This window comes from Drosophila busckii, chromosome 3R (genome assembly GCF_011750605.1).
Source record: "Drosophila busckii strain San Diego stock center, stock number 13000-0081.31 chromosome 3R, ASM1175060v1, whole genome shotgun sequence".
NCBI classification, from domain to species: Eukaryota; Metazoa; Arthropoda; class Insecta; order Diptera; family Drosophilidae; genus Drosophila; species Drosophila busckii.
Window position 1 is genome coordinate 11,891,984 of NC_046607.1, and position 21,536 is coordinate 11,913,519.

At 42.4% G+C, this 21,536-nt stretch overlaps 3 protein-coding genes across 4 annotated transcripts; 2 read left to right on the top strand and 1 right to left on the bottom strand.

Annotated features, from left to right (window-relative positions):
• The first annotated feature begins 359 nt into the window (after positions 1–359).
• Positions 360–795, top strand: LOC108603838 (lysine-rich arabinogalactan protein 19). Its single transcript, XM_017992984.1, has 2 exons — positions 360–469; positions 527–795. Exons 1-2 carry the CDS (start codon positions 463–465, stop codon positions 745–747), a joined length of 228 nt encoding a protein of 75 aa, XP_017848473.1. The 5' UTR covers positions 360–462; the 3' UTR covers positions 748–795.
• A 101-nt stretch (positions 796–896) lies between these two features.
• On the bottom strand, positions 897–10,392 carry LOC108603836 (mitogen-activated protein kinase kinase kinase 4). Its single transcript, XM_017992980.2, is given in 8 exon segments — positions 897–1,023; positions 1,087–1,266; positions 1,323–2,327; positions 2,330–4,067; positions 4,599–5,124; positions 5,181–5,965; positions 6,558–6,755; positions 9,872–10,392. Coding segments are annotated over 8 exon segments (4,782 nt in total). The 5' UTR covers positions 10,138–10,392; the 3' UTR covers positions 897–939.
• Positions 10,393–13,687: 3,295 nt separating this feature from the next.
• LOC108604278 (putative uncharacterized protein DDB_G0286901) lies at positions 13,688–21,504 on the top strand. Of its 2 annotated transcripts, none has more exons than XM_017993681.2 (4): positions 13,688–13,761; positions 18,728–18,925; positions 19,918–20,453; positions 20,511–21,504. In XM_017993681.2, the coding sequence occupies exons 1-4, from the start codon at positions 13,714–13,716 to the stop codon at positions 20,758–20,760; spliced, it is 1,032 nt and encodes a 343-aa protein (XP_017849170.1). In that variant the 5' UTR covers positions 13,688–13,713; the 3' UTR covers positions 20,761–21,504. The 2 variants fall into 2 exon arrangements, with proteins under 2 accessions (XP_017849170.1, XP_017849171.1); XM_017993682.2 differs by lacking the exon at positions 13,688–13,761 and adding an exon at positions 18,287–18,354.
• The last annotated feature ends 32 nt before the right edge of the window (positions 21,505–21,536 follow it).

A 21,536-nucleotide genomic window follows, 5' to 3' on the forward strand; every position in this document is an offset into this window, starting at 1 on the left:
AATATTGAAATGACAGACAAACTCTATCTATGTAGTCTATATATACATATATATATATATATATTTGTGTTAAACTGTTAGAATCATATTCGATCAAAATATATAAACGTCTATTATCTGTTCGATTGATTTAAAATACAAAATAAATGCAAGCATGAATAATCGCTAAACAGCTAAAGCGGAAGTCGCACACGTTTACCTTGACCTATACAAATGTTTCAGGGTGAAGTCCAGTGGGGTGGGGTGGGATTGAGTAATAAACATTTCCAAGAATTTGCTATGCTATACGCATATCCATAAATAAACAAGCGCCTGTGATAAGCGGCGCGAAGATAAACGTCTTAATTAATATTTCAAATTAATTAAATCGAAAAAAAACCAAAGCGAGCCCAACTAACTCGAAGCCTATAAAAGCGACTGCTGCCTCGAACGACGCCAACAGTTATAGAAAGTCAATAAAAAATGAAACGTAAGTGCTGCCCCAAAGCAAACATCTAGACCACTAATCAACGTTTATATCCTTTAGTATTCCAGCTGCTGCTTAGCCTGTGCCTGGCGCTGCTTTTGGTCTGCGCTCCCTTCGCCAGATGTCAATCAGTGCCGCCTGTGCCGACCGATCCTCCAACTCCACCCAACGGAGCGCCCGGTCCAGCTACCGTTCCCGGCGGTCCCCCTGGCCCGCCACAAGCGCCAACTACAGTTGCTGCGCCAGAAGTGTCGACTGATGTACCAAACTATGCTTCTTAACTTTGAATTGTTAATAAATTAGCAACTTTGCTATTTAAATTTGCTGCACTTGCTTCGGTCGTTTGTTTGTCTGTTTATTGTCCAACATTAAGCTAAGCGCGAACTTCAACATCAAAGGACCTACGGCCCACTTATATACACACACAATAGATAAATGATTAATACGCATACACTTAGGATTAGGATTAGGCCCTAGCTCTTGGATACGTTGCGTCGAAAGGAGCCGCGCACCTGCGCCTGCAACTGCTCGCTGCTGCACTCCTCATCCCGTCCAGACTGCAATTGAGCAACAGCAAGTTAGCAAAACAACAAGTCAGACAACTCATGTGTGTGGCTTACCTTGCAAAAGTTCTGCTCGAGCAGCTCCATGGCCGAGAGACGCTTCTTGGGATCATGCTGCAGGCAATAGTCGATGAACTCGTGCCCCTCCTGCGACAGACTCTCCGGCGGCTGCGGCTTCTCGCCCATGCCCACCTTGAACATGATTTGAAAGTTCGAATCGAACTGTGCCCAAGGACGCTGCGAAACAAGTTTCAAAATTAGCTTAAAGTTTGCCAGGCTAATGCGATAATTACCTTGCCCGAGGCCATCTCGACGATGACGCAGCCCACGGACCAAATATCCGCCGCTCGTCCGTGTCCATCGCTGTTCGTTTTGGTAAACATTTCGGGCGCCATGTAGGCTTGGGTGCCCACATAGCCCTGCAGCTCGCCCGGCACAGTGGTGTGCGCCTGAATCTTCACCGCCGAGCCAAAGTCGCCCAGCTTGAGGCTGTTGCTGCCGTCCACCAAGAAAATGTTTGCAGTCTTGATGTCTCGATGCACAATCCCATGATTGTGCAGCTCACCCACGCCGGACAGCAACTGGGCGGTGAAGCGACGCACCAGCGCCTCCGGCAAGCCGCCAGAGAGCTCCACCAGCGACTCGAGCGTGCCCTCGGAGCAGAGCTCCATAAAGATGAGCAGCTCCTCGCGATGCACTTCGATGCCATAGTAGCGCACCAGATTCTTGTGCTTAATGCCCTCGAGAATCTTCAGCTCCTCGGCGACATTCTTCAGCGCACGCGTCTCGCCCGGCTGTATGGCAATCTCCTTCATGGCCATCAGCTCGCCCGTATTGTTGTTCACAGCCGTGTACACCTTGCCAAAGCGTCCCTGGCCAATCTTGATGCCACGATGCCAGCGAAAGTTGACGCTGCGCGCTCGAATCTGCACCTTGTCGCAGGAGTTCAGCGCCTTGACCTGGCCAATGAGCCGGCGATCGCGCAGACGCTCCTCCAAGTCGAGATCCAGTCGATTGACAGCATCACGCACGCGCTCCTGTCGCAGCGCCAGCGAGCACTCGCTGCCTTTGCTGCCAGCGGGCGTGGCATTTATGGGCGGCGTCTGTGGCACCAGCAGACGCAGCTCACCATTGGCGCTGGCCAGCGGCGCCTCCAGCACATAGTCAGTGCTGTCGACGCTCGAGTAAATGCTCGAGTTGGAGTGCTCCTCCTTCAGACTGAACTGCGGATGCAGCAGTTTGTTGTACTGCGGCGACTGCAGCAGCGGCGGTGTATTGGGATTCAGCACGACGCCGCCGCAGCGCTGCCCCGCCCGGACATGGGCGTGCGCGTGGGCGTGCGCGAGCGACTGGTGGCCGGCGAGGAGGTCTTGCGTGTGCGCGGCGAGGCCTTTTTGCGCGCCACCTTCTCCGGCTCCGAGGTAATGCCCACCACATGCGAAATGCAGCGATCCATTTGCTGCTTCAGCTGCTCAAACTGCTCGTCATCCAGATGCTGTGTGATCTGCAGATCACAGGCGAGCATCAGGAACTCCAAGCCCTGGCTGGCCCAGCGCGGGCGCATGCCACGCCCACGCTCGCAGCGCTCCATGACGAAGTGCATCCACATTTTGGCAAACGCAATGATGCCCAGCGCCAGATCCACCGTATGCGAGCTGTCCTTGTGATCCATAATGCGCTGCTCGAACAGCCGTATGACATCCTTGTGATACTCGAACCCAAACTTGTAGCCCTGATGCAGAATCTCACGCGTGCGCGAGAGCACCGCCAGGCGATCCTGCTCGTCCAGCTGCTGCATGTTGCTCTGGCAGCAGCGCTGCTGCACGCCCTTGATAATCTCGGTCAGCTTGTTGCGCACCTCGAGCACATCCTGCTGCAGCAGCTTGAACGACGCCTTGACGTGCGAGCATATGAAGTCATGCTGCTGATTGGCCACATCGTGCTCGTAGTGCTCGCGATGAAAGTCGGTGGTCTCCACATCGCGGCAGAAAGTCTTGGCAAAGAACAGAACCTTGATGGAGCGCTCGCGCTCCGAGGTGAGCAGCGCTTGCGTCTCACGGCAAATGGTCAGCAGCTGCCACTTGAGCTCCTCGTTGTCGTCGTTCTGCGCCGTGCCAGCGATTTGCTCGTCCAGCTCCTGCGAGCGCTGCACCAGGCGCGTCGAAATGCTGCGCAGCAGCTTGCTAATGATGCCGCAGAACTTCTTGGACGCCAGCGTATGCATGCCCTTGATCATGGGACTGATGAGCTTTGTGAACATCCACTCCTTCTCCAGCATGGACTTCTGATTCGTCTCGGGCACCGCCACCAGCACCAGCTGATCGATGTAGTCCAGGTACAGCTCAAACGTCTTGCGCACTGTCGCGTCGTACTGATTGAGTATGTGAATATAGCTGCCCAGCTCGGACTCGTTCTCGGCCAGCGCCGTCGTCACGTGCCGCTGATAGCGCTCGCGATGCGTCAGCGCCAGCGTCAGGCCCTCGCGCAGCTCCTTCATCAGCTGGCCCAGACTCAGCGGATTGGGACGCACCGGGCGCGTCTCCAGGCGCATGCGCAGAAACTCGTGCATAAACTGCAGTGGAATGCCGCTGAGAAAGACAAACGTGGGTATATACGAGGGCAGCGAGATCGACTGCGCCTCCTCGCTCCAGTAGCCATAGGTGCGCAGCTCAATGATTTGCTCGCGACTTATCTGCGGATCCATCGATCTGGGTGTGCCATCTTTATCCAGCGCCTCTGCATCCAGCTCAAAGTCCTCCAGCTCTTCAGCGCCCGCACGCTCCAGCGATATGTGCGCCTTGTACAGCGCCACATTGTGCAGCTGATGCAGAAACGCCAGCGACTTGGCCAGCCCACGACACTTGAGCACGTTCTCGATAAACTTGCGATACAGCCCGGAGGACTGTTCGCCATTGCAGTCGTTGCTGGAGCTGCCCAGCGGCTCCACGCTGAATATATTGATGTCATGCATGGAATTCTTGCGCACTTGTCCCTGGGATAACTCGCTCGAGAGCTGACTAATCTCCGTTGAGCTGGAGCTGCATTGAAATAAAAAAATAAGCGTCAGTCTTTAGTTACAACAACACTTTGATAGACACTATGATATACACTTTGATATACACTTTGATTATAGAGCTGCAGAAACACTAATGCCTTAGATTCTATTAAATGCTATTGATGTAATTTCTAAGATTTTAAAATAAGAGTTGCAGCCTATTTAATTATCTTTGAAAATAGATATAAATTTAAATTCTATCCAGTCATGTAACAACTAAAACTTTGATGGAACTGATATAAATAAAAGTGTTGAAGCAGCTTAAAAGTGCGCAAAATAATTTTAAAAAATTCTAATTTAAGAGACTTTCTAAATATAACAAAATTTTAAACTTATTGTGTTCAGCTCTTATTTATAAACAACAAACAATGAACTGAATTAAGACAGAATTTTGTTAGCATTTAAATTTTAACGATTTTCTGTTTTCTTTGATGTTGATATTTGATATTTCTGCAGCTCTCTTTGATTTTGATTTGATTATTTTGATTTTGATGCTCTCAAGCCTTCAACCTACTCATTGCTGCTGGAGGTTTCTCCTGGGACATGCGCCGAGTCGTTTAGCATGAACTGCACGCGAGCACAGGACATGGTGCGGCACTCCTGTTTGCCTGCTGCTGGTGTGGCGGCCACGCTGGGCGGCTTGCTGGAGTCCATTGAATTGACAGCGGAATCCAGTTCGGTTTCAACGCCTGAGGCAGTGGAGTGGCCGCTGTCCGAGCCCATATAGGATGTCTGCACGGGCCAGCTGAACTTTTCGTCCTGCAGACGCGCCAGAATCTTGCCCAATATGCTAAGCTTAAGCTTGTTCTGCTTCGTAATGTTGTACCACAGGCACATGGACTTGATGCGGCCGACAAAGCTCTGGGATTTGTAGATGGGATGCAGTGCACCCATGGCTTGGGAGGACGGATACAGCGCCTCGGCGGCCTCCAGACGCGTCAGCAGATCCTCCACCTCGCGCAGCGCCACCTCCTGCTGCTCCATGCAGTCCTTGCAGTACAGCGACATGCAGCCCTGGCACAATTTGTTGGGCAATGGAGCTGTAAGCAAGGTCAGAGCATAAGTAACATGGTCTGGAATAAATTCTGGCACTTACAGCTTGCATTGGAATTGGTGTCCGAGTGTATGCCGCTGTCCAGGCTGAGCAGACTGGGCTCGCGTTTGTAGCGCGGCTGGAACTTGTAGCTAATGATCTGGGTGAGCAGATCGGAGACGCCATGACGCGCCTCGAACAGATACTTGTCCTGCTGCTCGACTGTGCGATCTGCCTGCCAGGCCTGCAGCTCCAGCCAGATGAGATCCTTCAGCTCCGTTTGCCACGTATGCTCCTCCTGCGACAGCTTTGCATCCTGCCTATCCACGCTGCCCAGCTTGATGAGATTGGCAAACGTCTCGTGGAACTCCTTGCGCTTGTTCATGCCCGCCGCCGGCTTGCCCTCGGCAATGCGCAACGCGGGCAGCTGTGCGGCAAATGCCAGCGGCGGCGCCGAGGAGCGACAGCCAATGGGACGCGAGGAGACGCAACGATAGCGATTGCAGCTCTCCACCACCTTGGAGGCAATGCGCAGTGGCGCCACCACATCCGTATTCAGCGGCATAATCTTGTCCAGCGACTCCAGCGTGTGGGCGCTCTCATGGAAACTGTTGCCACGTGGCGGCACCAAAGCGCCACCTGACGTCGCCAGCGAGCTCTTCATCTCACGCTCCGAGTCACGCAGCAGCGACTGCAGTCGCTTATCCGTGCGCTTGCCCTCCTCATTCACAAACATCTCGTTCAGCAGCGCACAGTCCATTGTATTCCGGCGTAGCACACGTGACCGCGCCATCCGGGTCATGCCCTTCTTCGGAGTACCGCTGGCACTTGCGGGCGCATCTGTGGATCTGTCAAAAACAATTGAGTTCAATAAGTTGGGCAAACGTGCATTGATGCTTAAAATAGCAGAAAATCAAATCGAAGGAAAGAAATTTCTAGGCGTCTGTCTTTTGGGGTAGCAGCCAACCCCAAGCGCATTAGAACTTACTGTAAAATTAAATACAGTGAACAAAAAACTGCTTCAGTTGATCTAACTACATTAGTGTGCTATATAATTAATTCTAAGCTAGAATTATAAATTCAAATACAAATAACATAGAATAAATAATAGGTAACTGATATAAGTTTGCTATACAAGTTAAATAAAAAGCAGCTTTAATTTTAATGTGAATTATAAATTCAGATTACACGCTACTAAAATGTTAATTAAAGGCGTTTAGGTAAGCCTGAGATTATAAGAAAAATATAATATCGTTTGTTTCTTTATATTAACCCTGCTTAACTTTTTTTCCAAAATTGCAACAAACATTGAATCTGTTTAACATTCCCATTATCTTAATTTAATATCATTGTAACTAATTAGAGCTAATTATAAAAATAAAAATCCTTCAATTCTTTCTTCCTTTAAAGGCTACCCTAATTTTCTCTCAGTGTACTCACGCAACCACATTGCCCAGCTTTTGTTTGCGCTCCCAGTCGCGATTCTTGATCTTCAGTCGTGTGCGTGGTGGCGTTGTGCCGAATGCATCATAATGGGAGGCCAGCTCATCATCATGCAGATCCTCCTCCAACTTGCCGATGCGCGCATTGGACATTTGCACAGGACGCGATGGCGTCTGCTTAACGCGGAACTCCACTCTGCAAATAGAGAAGCGACGATTAGCAAATTGTTGGAGGCTTATGCATGCCCAATTAGTAAGCATCGATAAGTTTGGCAAATATAGACATAAGCACCATGGATAGGTGAACAGGTGGACAGGTGTGTGGGCGGCATTGACAGCGCTATCTTATCTATATAGTTGGCTGATATTATCGCACGATTTTGCCAGACAGAGCCGCTTGTCACGCCTTTAATTATGCTTTAATATTATTGTCCATTTGATTAATGTACTGATTGACAATCAAATCATAACACAATAATGTACTTTGATTTCATCAGGCATCCCACATATGAACTTTACTCACTTTTTACGCGGCATCGTAGCTGACAATGCCCACTGTACACAGCAGCTAAAGCGCGGTTCAAATGTTCACACAACAGAGAGAGAGAGAGAGAGAGATAAATTACACTGTGTACTTTTTGTTTTGTTTTACAATTTTGATTTTCTTTTAGCAGCTGCCACTAAACGGGGGAAGAAACAGCAGCAGCAACTAAGTTATGCACATGTTGTCAATACGAGGCACGGGTATAATAATCAGCGCACTGGAGCGGGGTGGCTGGCTTGGGTTGGGTGTGCAAGCGATGAGTGTGCCGTCGCACAGTGGGCGCAATTATTAAGTATCAATTATTGTTGTAACTGATGTGTCTGTTGGCATTTGGAAAAGCCACCGGAACGATTATTTTGGTGTCGCCGGAACAATTTGTTGAGCAAACAGAGCTGGGCGACCACTTAATGTGGCCATTGTCATGCGAATAGCGACAATTTATTAGCACTTTAACAAATTTTTACCCCTTGTAGTAGTCGCAGATACAATAACTGTGTATACCGATTATACTATAAAAGCCCAAAGCAAACAGTTGCACACCAATGTCGAAGCGCATACATGTATGCAAAATGCCTATAGATATATCAGCGTATGCGTGTGTGTGAGTGTGAGGTGAGCTACCCGACGCGAAGAGAGTCAGAGAGTCGTCACTGCGACGCGACTGCAGCGCACAGGCAAGCGCGACAAACTAATCGACAAGTGTGCTCCATACTATTCGCAAAGAGTCGCGGCGACCAATTTTAATTGTTAGCGCAGCTGAGCGTGACAGGCGAGAGCAGCAGCAGTGGGTGGCAGTGAGAGTGAGCGTCAGTCAGTGAGAGCGAGAGCGAGAGCGCGCGCAAGAGAGAATGTCAAAGAACCTGTGGAACGCAAGTGGCTGGGGGCAATGCTAACTGTTAACGGATCGTGCGCAGTTTGTTTGTTTGCGGCTGCTTGAAGAATTGATTTATGAAATTTTATTAGATCATTAGAATTTCTGTTTACTTAGGCAGCTTTTAAACAAAAGCCAAAAATTATGAAGTCTATGCATATAGCTCGTGCGTCTACTTAACATTAAACGTTTAACATATGGCGCATAGGCACAGTGGTTCACATGCTGCAAGCATTTAATCAATGGCACATTAATTGGCTATCATAGTAATATAGCACGATGACTAATGTTTGTCTGGGAATTGTTCAGGCTGACACAAGATAAAACGTGTTATGCGCATTTTAAATTAGAAACAAGAACCAATTGCAATCTATACAAAAAAAAAACCAATTTCACCCACTTATCAATCAAAATAAAGCAATTATTTTGCTATGTTATATACAAAACATAAAATAGTATATGTTATGACAGCATAAACAAAGCAAGTAAACATTTTAAAAGTAAGTACGTCTCTCTGTGCGTGTTTGTGTCTTGCGGAAATGTTTTATGTAATTATTGTGTATAATTATGGTTATCAAATGAAAATACATATGTATACAAATGTAGGTTGATTAGCTTGCATTAGTGTGTGTGCCAACATGTGCCGCTTTTTTAAGAGCGAATTAAGAGAACGCGAGCGCATTTCATTTTGAAGTTCAAGTGCAGAGTCCGTTCGCCAGCATCAATTTTACCAAACAAGAAATTATGTCAAATGCTACGTGAGTTGTTACGTGTGCGCTTGTCTGATCGCTATCGCATCTAGATGCCAAAGAGCCGTTAACTCGCATAGACAATATGACTGAGGAATTTCATTGAGCGCGCGCGCAGAGATAGAAACAGAAGACAGAAACTTGAGAAGAAAGCGAATTCGATTTCAAAACAGAATTGGCTGTCGTTTCGAACTTAACGCATAACGAAAGAGGTTAACAAAGCAAAATGTGCAAGCGCACGTACACACACACACACACACTTACACATGCCTATGTACATATGTACATGTGTAAGTAAGTATTAAACGCGTTTTAACTTTAACAATACCTCACTCCAAACTGGTATACGAGACGACGAAGAAGAACAAGTGAGATTGGAGACGAGGGCACACAAATTAATTTCACTAAATTTCAATAGGTGAAATACCGGGCACACAGACATACAAAATTTATGTTTGACATTTATTTCGTGCTAAAGGCGTAAAAGCCTTGCCAATTTTCATAGAAACATGTCTCACAGTCCGACGAACTACCACGCAACAGACGACGCTAAATTCAAAATCATTCCAAAATACATACAAACACTTTGTATATTGTTGATGAATAAGCGTAGCGGAAAAGGTACAAACATAGATACACACATACATACATACGCAAGCGTACGTTGTCTTATCAAACAAATGCTTTTCTTATCAGCCATATCTTGGAAGACCCGATTCTTTCAACCGGCTCCAAATATGTGCAAACACCCATACATACATACATATATACATATGTACCTATATGACTGATAAATGCCACATTTTTTTTCTTATTGCAAAGCCAAATTGTGTTGAATTTCGAGCCAAATTTACATATTTAATGCTAGCTTGCAATTTTCGCTGGCGCTCCAACAACAAATGTAAAAGAAAAATCGCAATAAAAACTCAGTTAAAAACACGTTGTTTACGTTTTAGCAATCAAAGCTGGCGAAATACATTCACACACACACGCACACACACAAATAATATGCGGGCGACATAGAGAGGGAGAAAGAGCGTTTACCCGTGCGTTTAACACGCACACATTCTCAGAAAAGCCCAAGTTACTACGTTTTGTTATTGCTGCAATATTTCTTTGGGTTTTCCGCAAACAACTATCTCTCTCACCTGGCAACATCCTCATCCACGTTTAGTTCGCGACGCAAACGAATTGGTGGCACTGGAGGCACACTTGCTGGTGCTGGAGTTGAAGTTGCCGACTCTGGAGTTAATGGTGCTGGTGATGGCGCTGCTGCTTCTTCTGACGCAGTTGGCGCTGCTTCTTGAGCTGGCGGCGACGTCTCTGTATCCGTTTCCCCTGCCATCATTGCTAGCTTTAAGCCCTGCAGGGCAACGTAATCAATAGTACGCACTCTTCGACGATGGTTTGACATTTCTTAAAATTCTTAAGTTGCGCACAAACACTAACACATGCATATAAACGACAAGTATTATTAGTTGCTTTATTATTATTGTTGCTGTTGTTGTTATTGTCGTGCGGTAATGATGCTAATCGAATTTTAAGATTTGTACTTTCACGTCACACAAACACACGCGGGCATTCATTCCGAATGCTTTGACTTTAGATTCAAATTTTTTCTTACGTCCCGAGCAATCAGGTGACAACGATAACGCGTCTCACCTGGCCAACATTGCGATACAAAATAAGTGTATCTTTAAGATACCGAAAATTAACCACTGTGCACTGATATTGTGCGAACGAAAGAAAAGATCCGATGTTTGATGCTCCAATCGATTGTTCGCGGTGCGATATCAACAGCTGATTGCCAGATGGCAGCGCTACCAGATCTTTAAATATTACTTATTGCGCGCTGCCAACCTGTTGCTAAGCAATGGCGCCAAATTTAAAATCCAATTTGAATAGATGCGCTCACAGGAAAGTTAAGTGTGAAGTATATTTGCGTTTATATGTCAACAGGTTTTTCAGAACTTAATCAAAACCATGTGTGTGAATATTCAATGAACTTTTAGTACTGGTTTTAATGATGTGACCTTACAACTTGACGTGCAGAAGATGCAAATAATAATTTATGATAACGAATTTGTTTTTGACGCTGTCACACATTTTACATTAGAGCCCAATCAGCGTATTTACATTACCGTTTGTGGGTTAAATAAGTATAATTAAGCCCAACACACCAAATGGCAACTACGATCATCACACTGTGCAACGTCAACTGGCTACAGTGTGTATTTTTTAAATTAGTTGCAATTTAATAATTGAGCCATAATGTGTCCACACACAAACGAGTTGTCAGTTGGGCATCGCAGAGTACATTGCCTTTACCCAAATGATTAACCAACGTCTAATATCCTCTACAAAAAATATATGAAAATTTGAAAATAATATGCCTTTGTATAAAATGTACAGAAGCTTTTGGCCACAAATTCGTACGTGTCATTCCAATTAACACAATTTTGATTCATAAGACAAACACACAAAGTTGGGTATTTAAGGGGAAAGGTGGAAGGAACTATTTATGACGTTTGCTGCGTTTCACTTTTATTCACAAGAAATTGAATCATTTTCTGTAAATTGCAAATTACAGCATTTCTGCAGGCTTAATACAAATTAGTTTGGATTTTCTGATAGTATCAGCCCACAGCAACAAATTCTACATTGTTTTCAATGTATAGCCGGTTTGCAGAAAATTTTGCGCTGACGCATTTTGCGTACAACTCTTACCGTTAGGTTAGTCAGATAACGCTTATCGATATTTTAACGTTTTTTCGTACCAACTAACGTACATCTAACATTGGATTGCCTTGTATGACAACAGTCAGGCCTTATCTGGGCAAAAACAAGCCATTAGATAGACACGATCGAAGTATATGGTAAACAAAACAATGGTGACTACTATTCCTGGTAAGAAAAAAACCCCTAACTATGCATAAACAACTTCATCACATTACTAAAAGATCAAGTTTTCATACAGTAAACAGCACTCAGTGTTTATGCTTTGATGTCTATAATATGAATTATTGGCAAATGCAATGAAGTTCTTGTCTGCATGCTAATTAGACTGAAGTTGCAGTTTATCGCATTATTAATGGCAGCTGTCAACTTAGTGCACGCTGACAAAAGCTGCGTAAGTCATTAGCAAAAGCTAAAAGGTGTACACAATGCCCACGTACGTATGCGTACTTTATTAAGTATATACTACTTCTATATTAAGTATACACACATGCATGTACTTGTTCTCAATTAAATTTTAACTCAAAGCGCTGACAAATGACTTTCTCTTTGTTATCAGGGCACAAATAAATGATTATCACACCCATGTAAGTTGAGCGTAATCTGAGCTAAATAAGCATGAGTGTGTGTGTGTGATTCAATAACAGGAGCGTGGGCGTTGAACAAACATTTGTCAAATGCATTCAACTGCACTAACTACGTTTCCCCACACTGATTAATCATTGTTACGTTAAACTTTCCCTGTTTACGAAATGCAATTGCACTCCCAACCGACATTAATAATTAATAAAATGCCCATTTACATGCATTAACAGCTTTGCAAAAATTTAAAATTAACGGCTTCAAGTTGATTACCCAACACCTGGCATCACTTTACCGTTCGGTACTTGAATTTGTGCTTTATCGCGCGCTCGCAGCAGCAGCAACAGCAGCAGCGCTGCCGACGTCTGCGCGATCGTGTCGTAGCAGCGAGAGTCGCGTCGCGTCGCGCATTCAGCTTTGGAGCGCGCTTAGTTAGTTCAGTTATTCAGTTGTTATCGAGCGTTACTTGGAGTTGGCTGTCTCTCCCGCTGCACGGCTGTGTTAGTGTGCGTTGTGTGTTGTTAGTGTTAGTTAGTTAGTATAAGTCGTGTGTGCGCGCTGCGAAAATCTGAGCAAGTCACTTACCCCCTTCCATCGTTCGTTGTCGTCGCCGCCAAAGTTTTTATTTGTGTGCGTGTGTGAGTGTTAGTGACTGTCAAAAATAAAAACGAAGAGAAATAAAAGAAAAAAGGAATAAAAAGGTTGGCATTAAACTAAAATAAAGTAAATAAATAATACAGAAGTGCTTGAAATTGAGCTACAGACAATTGTTGCCAAGCGTCTGCATCCGCTGCTAAACAATAATACACAATTATGTATTAATTATATTTCCATTTATTTTCATTTCGTCTGTGGCTGTGTCTGCGTGTGAGTGTGTGGGTGTGTGTATGCATTTACAAATATTTGTATACATTGCTGCAAAACAAAAGAAAAAGGCACAAAAATAACAAATACTTTTAGAAAAATGAAATAGCAAGAATAATAAATAAATTATTTTTTTGTAGATAAAAAACACACAACGTCAACTGCAAAAGATCACGAAACGCGGTACACGCGTTGTCGTTGTCGCTTGACGTTGTCGCAGACGGAAAACAAATTCACATAGTCACACACACAAACACACACCCACACACACATACACATACATAGAAACACATGCGGTACACTTGACATACTGGAGATTTGCACAAGTGCAAAGACAAATGATTTCTTTGGGTTTTTTTTTCATGCATAATAACTTTATACACATGTATAATTATAATTAGTTACAGTTAGATGTTGTAGGTATGCCAAAGCAAAAGCAAAAGACAGTGTGATAGAGAGAGAGGGAGAGAGCAAAAAGCAACTTTTGTGCGCTTGCAAAATAATGAACAAAAATGTAAAATCGTGCCCAATTCAAAAACAATAGCCTTTATATGTATTTGTGTGTGCATATGTACTATAATATATTAAAAGGCAGACACAGAACAGAATAAATCAGCAGCAACAACATTTTCATTGACGTATCTGATAAAAAAAAAAAAAGCAACACAGAGAGCGAACTGATAAGTGAGAGTGACATACATCAACATATAGTACATACATATTATTCAAATTCATGTTTTATGTATAAGTACTGTAATTAATTTACGTTCTTATACGCACAGCTCATCATACAACAAAAGATACGGAAATGGATTATATTGTCAAGGCTTACAAAGACTGGAAATTGCATTCGCAAGTAAGTAAATTTTACATTTGTTTTAAACAAAATAAATAGGTACTTAAACTTAAAGCTTAAGCTAGGCCGGCAGGTCGAGTGTTCAAGTTTAAAGCAGAGATCAAATGTACAATTAGCTCCAAGTATATAAACTCTAAAGTAAAGTATATAAAGCTATGAAGTCATGCCCAAGCTGCGGTCGTTAGCTCTCAGGCCAAAGACTCTTTTGTTTAAAGATCTAGCTGGGCTGCAGCGCTTAGCCGCATTTAAAAAAGAATAAACAAAATGTTATTCTCATGAAATACGATCATGTCGAAATGGCTTCGCATTACCTCAAGAAAAACCGCTTTGAATAAGGCTTATGTATATATTTGTTGCCACCAAATAGTGTGTGTGGCAGCATGGATGTTGTATATAGCCGATGAGTAAGGCCTCGCACATCTGGCCAAAAGCAGCAGCAGCAGCAGCAGCCAAAGCTAAAGCCAAGCCAAGCCAAGCAATGCGGCCAACTTGACTGCGACTCTGTCTGAATTGCAAATGAGCCACATGCGAGTGAATAAAGTAAATAACGCCAAATGCAATTTATGTGGCTGGCTGACTGTTTTGTTGTTGGCCAAGACTGCGACTGAGCGAGACTCGACTCGACTCGAGTTGTTGTTAATTAGGCCAATGCACAGCGCAGCGATTAAAGTTGAATACGCTAACAAATTAACTACAAAGTTGCTTAAGTAAAGTTGGCAAACAAACTGACTAACTTGGCCAAGCATGCTCTTAAAGCAGTAAGTGTATGAGTCTTTATTTAGCTGTTGCATGTAGCTGTAGCTGATCTAAAAATATCCTGAGTCTGAGTTGGGCTCTGGCGCTGGCGCTGGCTCTGAGCCTTGCCCAAGTGCAATGACCAAAGCGCAAGCCGTTGTCCGGTTTTTGTTTTGGCAGCCATTTTGCAACCTTTGTGCTTTTCGTAGTTAACGTGTTTATTAGAGAGACAGACATACATAAAAAGCATTTATGCATACACATGCAGACATTTTTGTATCTAATTGTGTTGGTCGCGTTGCCCTTCGGCAAACAGTCGCAATGAGGTTAACTGGAATGCCAAAGAGTCGAGTACCCTGCTTATCTCTTCAGCAACGAAATTAACAACAACAAAAAACCTGAAAATATCATTAAAAAGCGTAACGCTTGTGCGGGCGCGATTTGAGCTTCACACCCTCACAATTTGTATCTGTATCTCGCTCTAACTTGGCTGCGATAAAAATTTAATTTGCATTTGGAAGCGTCGTCTTCAAAGCCAAGGCGCGAATTGTTGTATTGATGGGTAAATTTACCTTTTGTTGCGTTATGGAAAAGCCGCAGCTTGACTCATTTTTCTTTATAACGGTGCTAATAATACGCCAACTTATTCATTTTGCTATTTCCTGTTGCAATATTGGTTCTTAACCGGTTTGATTGACATGGCGACATCCGCGCAGAACTTTGACGTTATTAGTTAACTATTAATTATGTGGGTAGGTAGGTAGGTATATATATATATATATAGATTTGATTCTTGTGCGCAAATGCCAAACCGGTTCAAATTGTGAACGCCTTTCATAATGAGTTTCTAGAGCTTACAATTCTGGAAATGAAAAAGAATTTCAAGTTAGCAGTTGTTGTCGCCAGTTTAATATTATCGTACGACTTATTAGCCTTGAGAAGTATCATAAATATGTTTTTCTTACAGCTCTTTGTTCGCTTTCTATCGATCATAAAATTGATCATATTATAAGCCTACAATAAATATTATATTATTGCTTATATATAATCAAGCATGGCATTGCACTTGTATCGCAAATAAACAATACTAATCTTATCTTTGAAGTCGGCTATCGACTATGTTTAGCTACAAGTCGTTAATTATATATAGAAAAAAACAAGCAAGCAAGCAATATGTATAAATTATTATAATATGACGAAATATGCAGCTAAATATAAAATTCTCAGCGCTATCAATCATTATTAAACAATATAACTTTGTTATGGCGACGCATATAAAGATGAATAACTGTCGAAATCGAACTGTAAATGCTTTGGCCACAGCTCAATTTACATATCTATATCTTTCTAGATATATATGTTTGGCTTGGCTAAAACCACAAAATGCAAACTAATAGCATTGCTTAGTTAGTGTATAATAAGCCTATACGCAAACTAGCCGTATATACTGTCTTTTTTCGCATTTTACGAGCTTTCAGTGTATATATACTATATAGAAAGTCACGTTGTTGCCTTAACTTACAAGTTTATATTTAGTCACATACGTGTAACTAGCTAAGTAAGTGCTTGCCCCCTCAAGAACCCATCCATTTAATTTATCGGAGAATATAAATAAAACTAATGCCCACTTAAGATCCGTGACACTTGACTTATGGTGTCTGGGGGCTTTGAAATTTCAAGTGCTTATTGCATTGATTCTCGTTGAGACTTGGCGACTTACAGCTTGTAATCCCACACATGTTGAATTGAGCTCGTTATCAGTTAATTAAGAGTGCACAAGTGTCGGCTACTGGTGCCTGGGATTGACTTGCCCCAAAAGAATATTAAATATGCACATATACATATCTGTTATTTGATTAGATGTAAAGCTTCTTATATTTGTGTCACGTACAGCGTTTTGTTTTGCTTTTTATCAATTTGCAATTTCCTTTTCGGTGACTTTTAATTAATACTAAAGATAGTGTGTGTACTTGCGGCTGTCATAGCGTAACTGCTGTTACTTAAATCTAACCTTCGCATTCAATTTTTCGTGCGCTTGCACAATCCATAAATTTTCGACACACTTACATAAATAACAACAACAACTAAAACAGCAGCAACAAATTGGAATAGATTGCAAACGATATCATTAAATTTATGAACAGCTCGCACTTTGCCATACGAATATTTATGATGCTGACTGTTTTGCTGCTGCTGCTGCTGCTGCTGTTGAAAGCTGTTCGATTAACGTGGCAGCTTTAATTTGGCCTTTTTTTATTGAAAGTTGCAATTAAGCACTTACCCTTGACTCTCGATGATCTCTTCAAACGCCAAACGCCAAGCGCTGATTTTGCCATCCAAACTCCAATCTACAGCTTTCAGCTGAATCACATGTCTAGTGTGTCGCTGAAATTTAATTTTAATGTAGCTCGAAATTCAGTAACATAGCGCTAAATATAAACAATTGATCTAATTACTGAAAAATTAGCATATCAAATGCAGACAGCTACAAAAACAGATTTTATACGCGTCTGTGCAAATAAACGCCCCAAAAAATATAAAAAATATTCTGTTCCCACTCACTATTGAAAGTAAGTCGGCGAAAGATCAGTAACTTAGTCACCATATTGTGCTGAGAATGGATAATTCCATTTAACTTTCACAGCAATATCAATATAAACAGACACACACAGATACATTTGTATCTATGCGTCTGAGGCGAACTTTATTAAGGGAAATCCGACGCGTGACCGGCTTGAGTGATGATTTGCGATTTGTGCATGTCAACGACCGTTATTTCTAATGCGAAATTTAGGTGAAAACTGTTGTGATAACTTGGCTGAGACATTAAGAGCTCATTATGTGCGCTTTATCAATTTATAAACATTTGCCAAGCAATTGTTGTGGCCAAAAACACTTTCGACAACAGTTGCCAACACTTGTTGCTGTTGCTGTTGTTGACCTTAGCAACGTTAAGATATATCTCTGCCTGCAATATATGTATGTATGCCGAGGAAATAATTGCTTACAAGCCACGCTAGTATTTGCTGTAATATAAATAAAGTCACATGTTAATTAAGAGAGCCATGCCGGCAATTCGTTCGCTAATTTCCATACATTTGCATACGTGTGTGTGTTTGTGAGTGCTTACGTGCGTTTGTGTGTGTGTGTGTGTGTGCTGCAGCAGCTGTTGATTGTTTTGTCTTTGTTGACTGGGGCGACTTGCTTTGTCCAAACAGGTTTAAGCTTTAACTAAATACAATACATTGAAAGGCCTTTACGTTGTTGGCTATCACGTGAAAATAAATTTATTCGCCCTCGTAAGCAGTAAAACACTTGTAATTAGCAATTTGTTCGAAACAAAAGACAAGCAAACACCTCAACCACACACGTACTACAATATGTGTATGTATTGATTATGTATGAGCATGCATGTACTTGTTTGCACTTTATAATTAACAATTAAACACTATTTTAAACAAATCCAAATTTTTACATCGTTAACAAATGTTTTGGCGCGTTCATTAGTGGTGGCAGACCATCGATAGTAGAGCACGAAATGCGAAAGCATTGCAGACGGCGATAGCGCAATCGATATTTTAACACCTGCTGGTTTGTTTACGTTTGCGTTTCTTACGTCTACCCATAGGTGGTGCTCTTAAATTCAGTGCAGAAAAAAGTACTTTCTTGTTTTTACATTCTTGGTCACACTTGCCGCATAACAACAATTGTAAATGTAATCGTAATTGTAAACACGTAGTAAACTGCAACTCACAGCGGACTCGTTAAATGCGAAATTAAAAATAATAAAAAATATTTCGCAATTAGGTTTTTTTCATTATTTTATGTACAATTATTACGACGCGCTAAATTCTCAAAGTGAGTAAATTAAAAGTTGTGTGTGCAAACAATTTCTGTTGATAGAAGCAATTGATTTGTGCATAAATAAATACGTTAAAATGACTGTGTGCGTGTGCGTGAGCGTGTGTGAGTTGAGGTATTTAGGTTTCATTGGTTGGCAGTTACGGCTCAATGGTTATTAACGTAGTGAAATTTACTTTGAGTGTAGCATATTTATTTATAGATTTGTAGATACACACATACGCATACGCATACACACGCATGCATATATGCACATGCGTATTTGTATTAGTGTGTTGCATGCTACGATGACATCACAGCTGTTAGTGTTGCCAAAAGAGATTGCACAAAATAATTAACTTTCACCTTGTTGCATTGTTTATGATTGCAGTTTCAGGAGATCGTGCCTGATATGGACGACAGCGAGTTCATGTTTAACGAGAAGCAATCAATACGCGATTCTTCACGTACTCTCAAAAAGTACGGCAGCACCACATGCAACAACATAAGGAATAGCGAATATCTGATTAGACACGAACTGCATGACACGGATACACTGCAAGGCATATCACTCAAATATGGAGCAACGGTAAGTTTATAATTTCAATTTCGTTATGGCTTGCAACAAATCACGTAAGTATTGAAATCGATTGCTGAGCTGCTTTACGACGGGAGTCACAACCCCCCACACTGCCCCACCGCCCGCCTTGGCGACAATGTGTCTGCTGCTGTGTTGGCGTGTTGCCTTTGTATTTGTATTTGTATTTGTGTATGGCTATGTGTTTATTACAACTTTAAATGGCTTCTCATGCTCGAGACTTGAAATTTGTATTTTATTGATTTAATAATCAAAAACATGGTTTGTAGATATGAAAGCGAAAGCTCACATCGGTGTGACGTGCATAGCCTACTCGCATTTGCCAATAGGGAATGCAAAGCAATTAAATTTCACGCTAGAGAATGTACAAACCGCGAATTTAACGTAAGCGCTAATTACGTGAGTTCCAATGCAGCGAACAGCGCAGTAATCCGGACAGTAACCTTTCACATTTAATTTTCAAAATTGTACGTAAATAATTAAATTTTAAATGCTCTAGCTATAAATTGCTTAGAATTCATAAATATTTATTTTGAAAATTCTATTTTCAAATAAATTAGCATTAATTAAATTTCGTCGAGTGCTAAAATATTCCTAGACGCGTCTGTTACTAGTTTACTCTTGTTTATGGAAAGTTGGTTAGGCAAATAAGATAACACGATAGTGACGAAGTTTACATAGTGTCGTGATAATAACTAAAGAGGCAACGCTGCAGCCAAAAGAACACGTCTTATCAGTTGGACGGGCATCTTATCGCCGTAACCTGTGGACAAAATGCTGCATGCAAGTGCTGAGATACATATTTTAACTTGACAGATTACTGCATATGATTTATACTAAATGCAAATACAAACACAAACACAGACGCAGGCACACGAGTGCAGCTTAAACAGGGCGTTAGTAAGAGCCACTTAATTAGCTAATTGATAGCCAACCAAGCATGAAGTGAATCAATTACTTATGCGCCGTATATTTATTTACAGACGGAACAGATACGTCGCGTCAATCGCCTGTTCGCCTCTGACAGCTTGTTCTTGCGCAAATTCCTGCTTGTGCCCGTGGAGAAGACATCCCCCTACTACTTGCAGGCGAACGGTGGCAACGATTTGCTAGTCGATGCCCTGGCCGCCACTCCGCCCACGACACCCGATGCCAACGCGCATCGAGACACGCTCAATAATGCAAACAGCTTGTCGCAGACAAATTGCTACAACAGCGGCGGCAGCAGCAACAGTTGCAACACCAACATCTCCAGCAGTTCAGCGAGCAGCACACGCTCTGGTCAACAGCAGAGTGTACGGCCGTATTCGATTGCAGGCGAACTGTTGGTGCAGGGCGACGATGAGGATCCGGCCATGATGAACAATCAAAACGGTTGCAGCAATAAGCAAAGCAAATCGCTGGACTCTGTGGCAGCCATGACGCCCGAGGAGGAGAATCGCAAGTGCTTGACTGACTTTCTAAGTAAAATCGATAATACCATATCGGAGTCGCGCAAATATGTAGAGCGTTCCAAGGAGTAAGTGTACATATCAATTTTATGTTAGCCATAACTAATTGTGTTTTACTTTGCTAGTCTGGTCAGCAGTCAGAGTGATGCGGATATTTGTATTAGCGCCAGCACGGATGTATTTCCACAGCGTCGCAATCAGCTGAACAACTCCTACAAGAACAACAACAACAGTCGTCCACCGCATCAGCGGCACAGCTCCACGGGCAGCGGCAATTCGGACACAGCGCAATTGTTAAACACAACACAAACGCGTCGGGTGCAGAACTCCTTGAAGCGTCTGGAGAAGCAGCAGGATGACTTCTTTGAGTTGTAGCGGCTTCTCGCGCGCTACGCTACATTAGCTCTAGTTTAATTAATCGTATGAGAGAATATATATATATATATATATGTACATGTGTATGTGTGAGCAGAATAATTTTATAAATGTTTTAAAATCACAATACAGCGCATATAGAGACAGACAAAATGATGCACTTAATGTTAATTATATATACACAGAGAGTTACTGTTACATCACATATACATACATACAAACAACATCATATACGTACATACTGTCTACCTATATGCTAAGCGCTGCGCTATTTAAACCTGTACTATATACAAGCTATGTTGACGACACAGTTGTTAATGAGATCTTATTACCTATATTTTATTGTTAGTTCCAACTGCTGGACCCTGATAATTGCCGCCAATTTGCTTGCAAAGTCTGTGCCCTGGCCATGGCCCTACTTCCCTTTAATACTATGTTTATCTTTTGTATGTATTAGCTTTAGTTTATTATTATATATCTACATATATTTAATTTAGTTATGAGAATTATTAATCTTAATACCCATACCATAGTCGTTAGCACTAAAAACTGACTGCTCGGCAATATATATGTTTGTTAAATTGATTGAATTGATACATTGATGCCCCCCATATACTTTTTGTTATCTGTGTGCGCATACAACTAAAAATAAATGCAGTTTTCAATGTGAGCAATTGTAAGCAGTACCGTCTATATATTGTTTGAGAAGATTTTATAAACAAATTAAACTAAGTGAAACCCAAATGTGTTTTATTTGATTTAAATCGCGCATGCGT

Coding starts and splice junctions, on each gene's coding strand:
- LOC108604278 (XM_017993681.2), top strand. CDS start 13,714: ATGGATTATATTGTCAAGGCTTACAAAGACTGGAAATTGCATTCGCAA. Junction 13,762..18,727: donor ACTGGAAATTGCATTCGCAA/GTAAGTAAATTT, acceptor TTATGATTGCAG/TTTCAGGAGATCGTGCCTGA. Junction 18,926..19,917: donor CACTCAAATATGGAGCAACG/GTAAGTTTATAA, acceptor ATTTATTTACAG/ACGGAACAGATACGTCGCGT.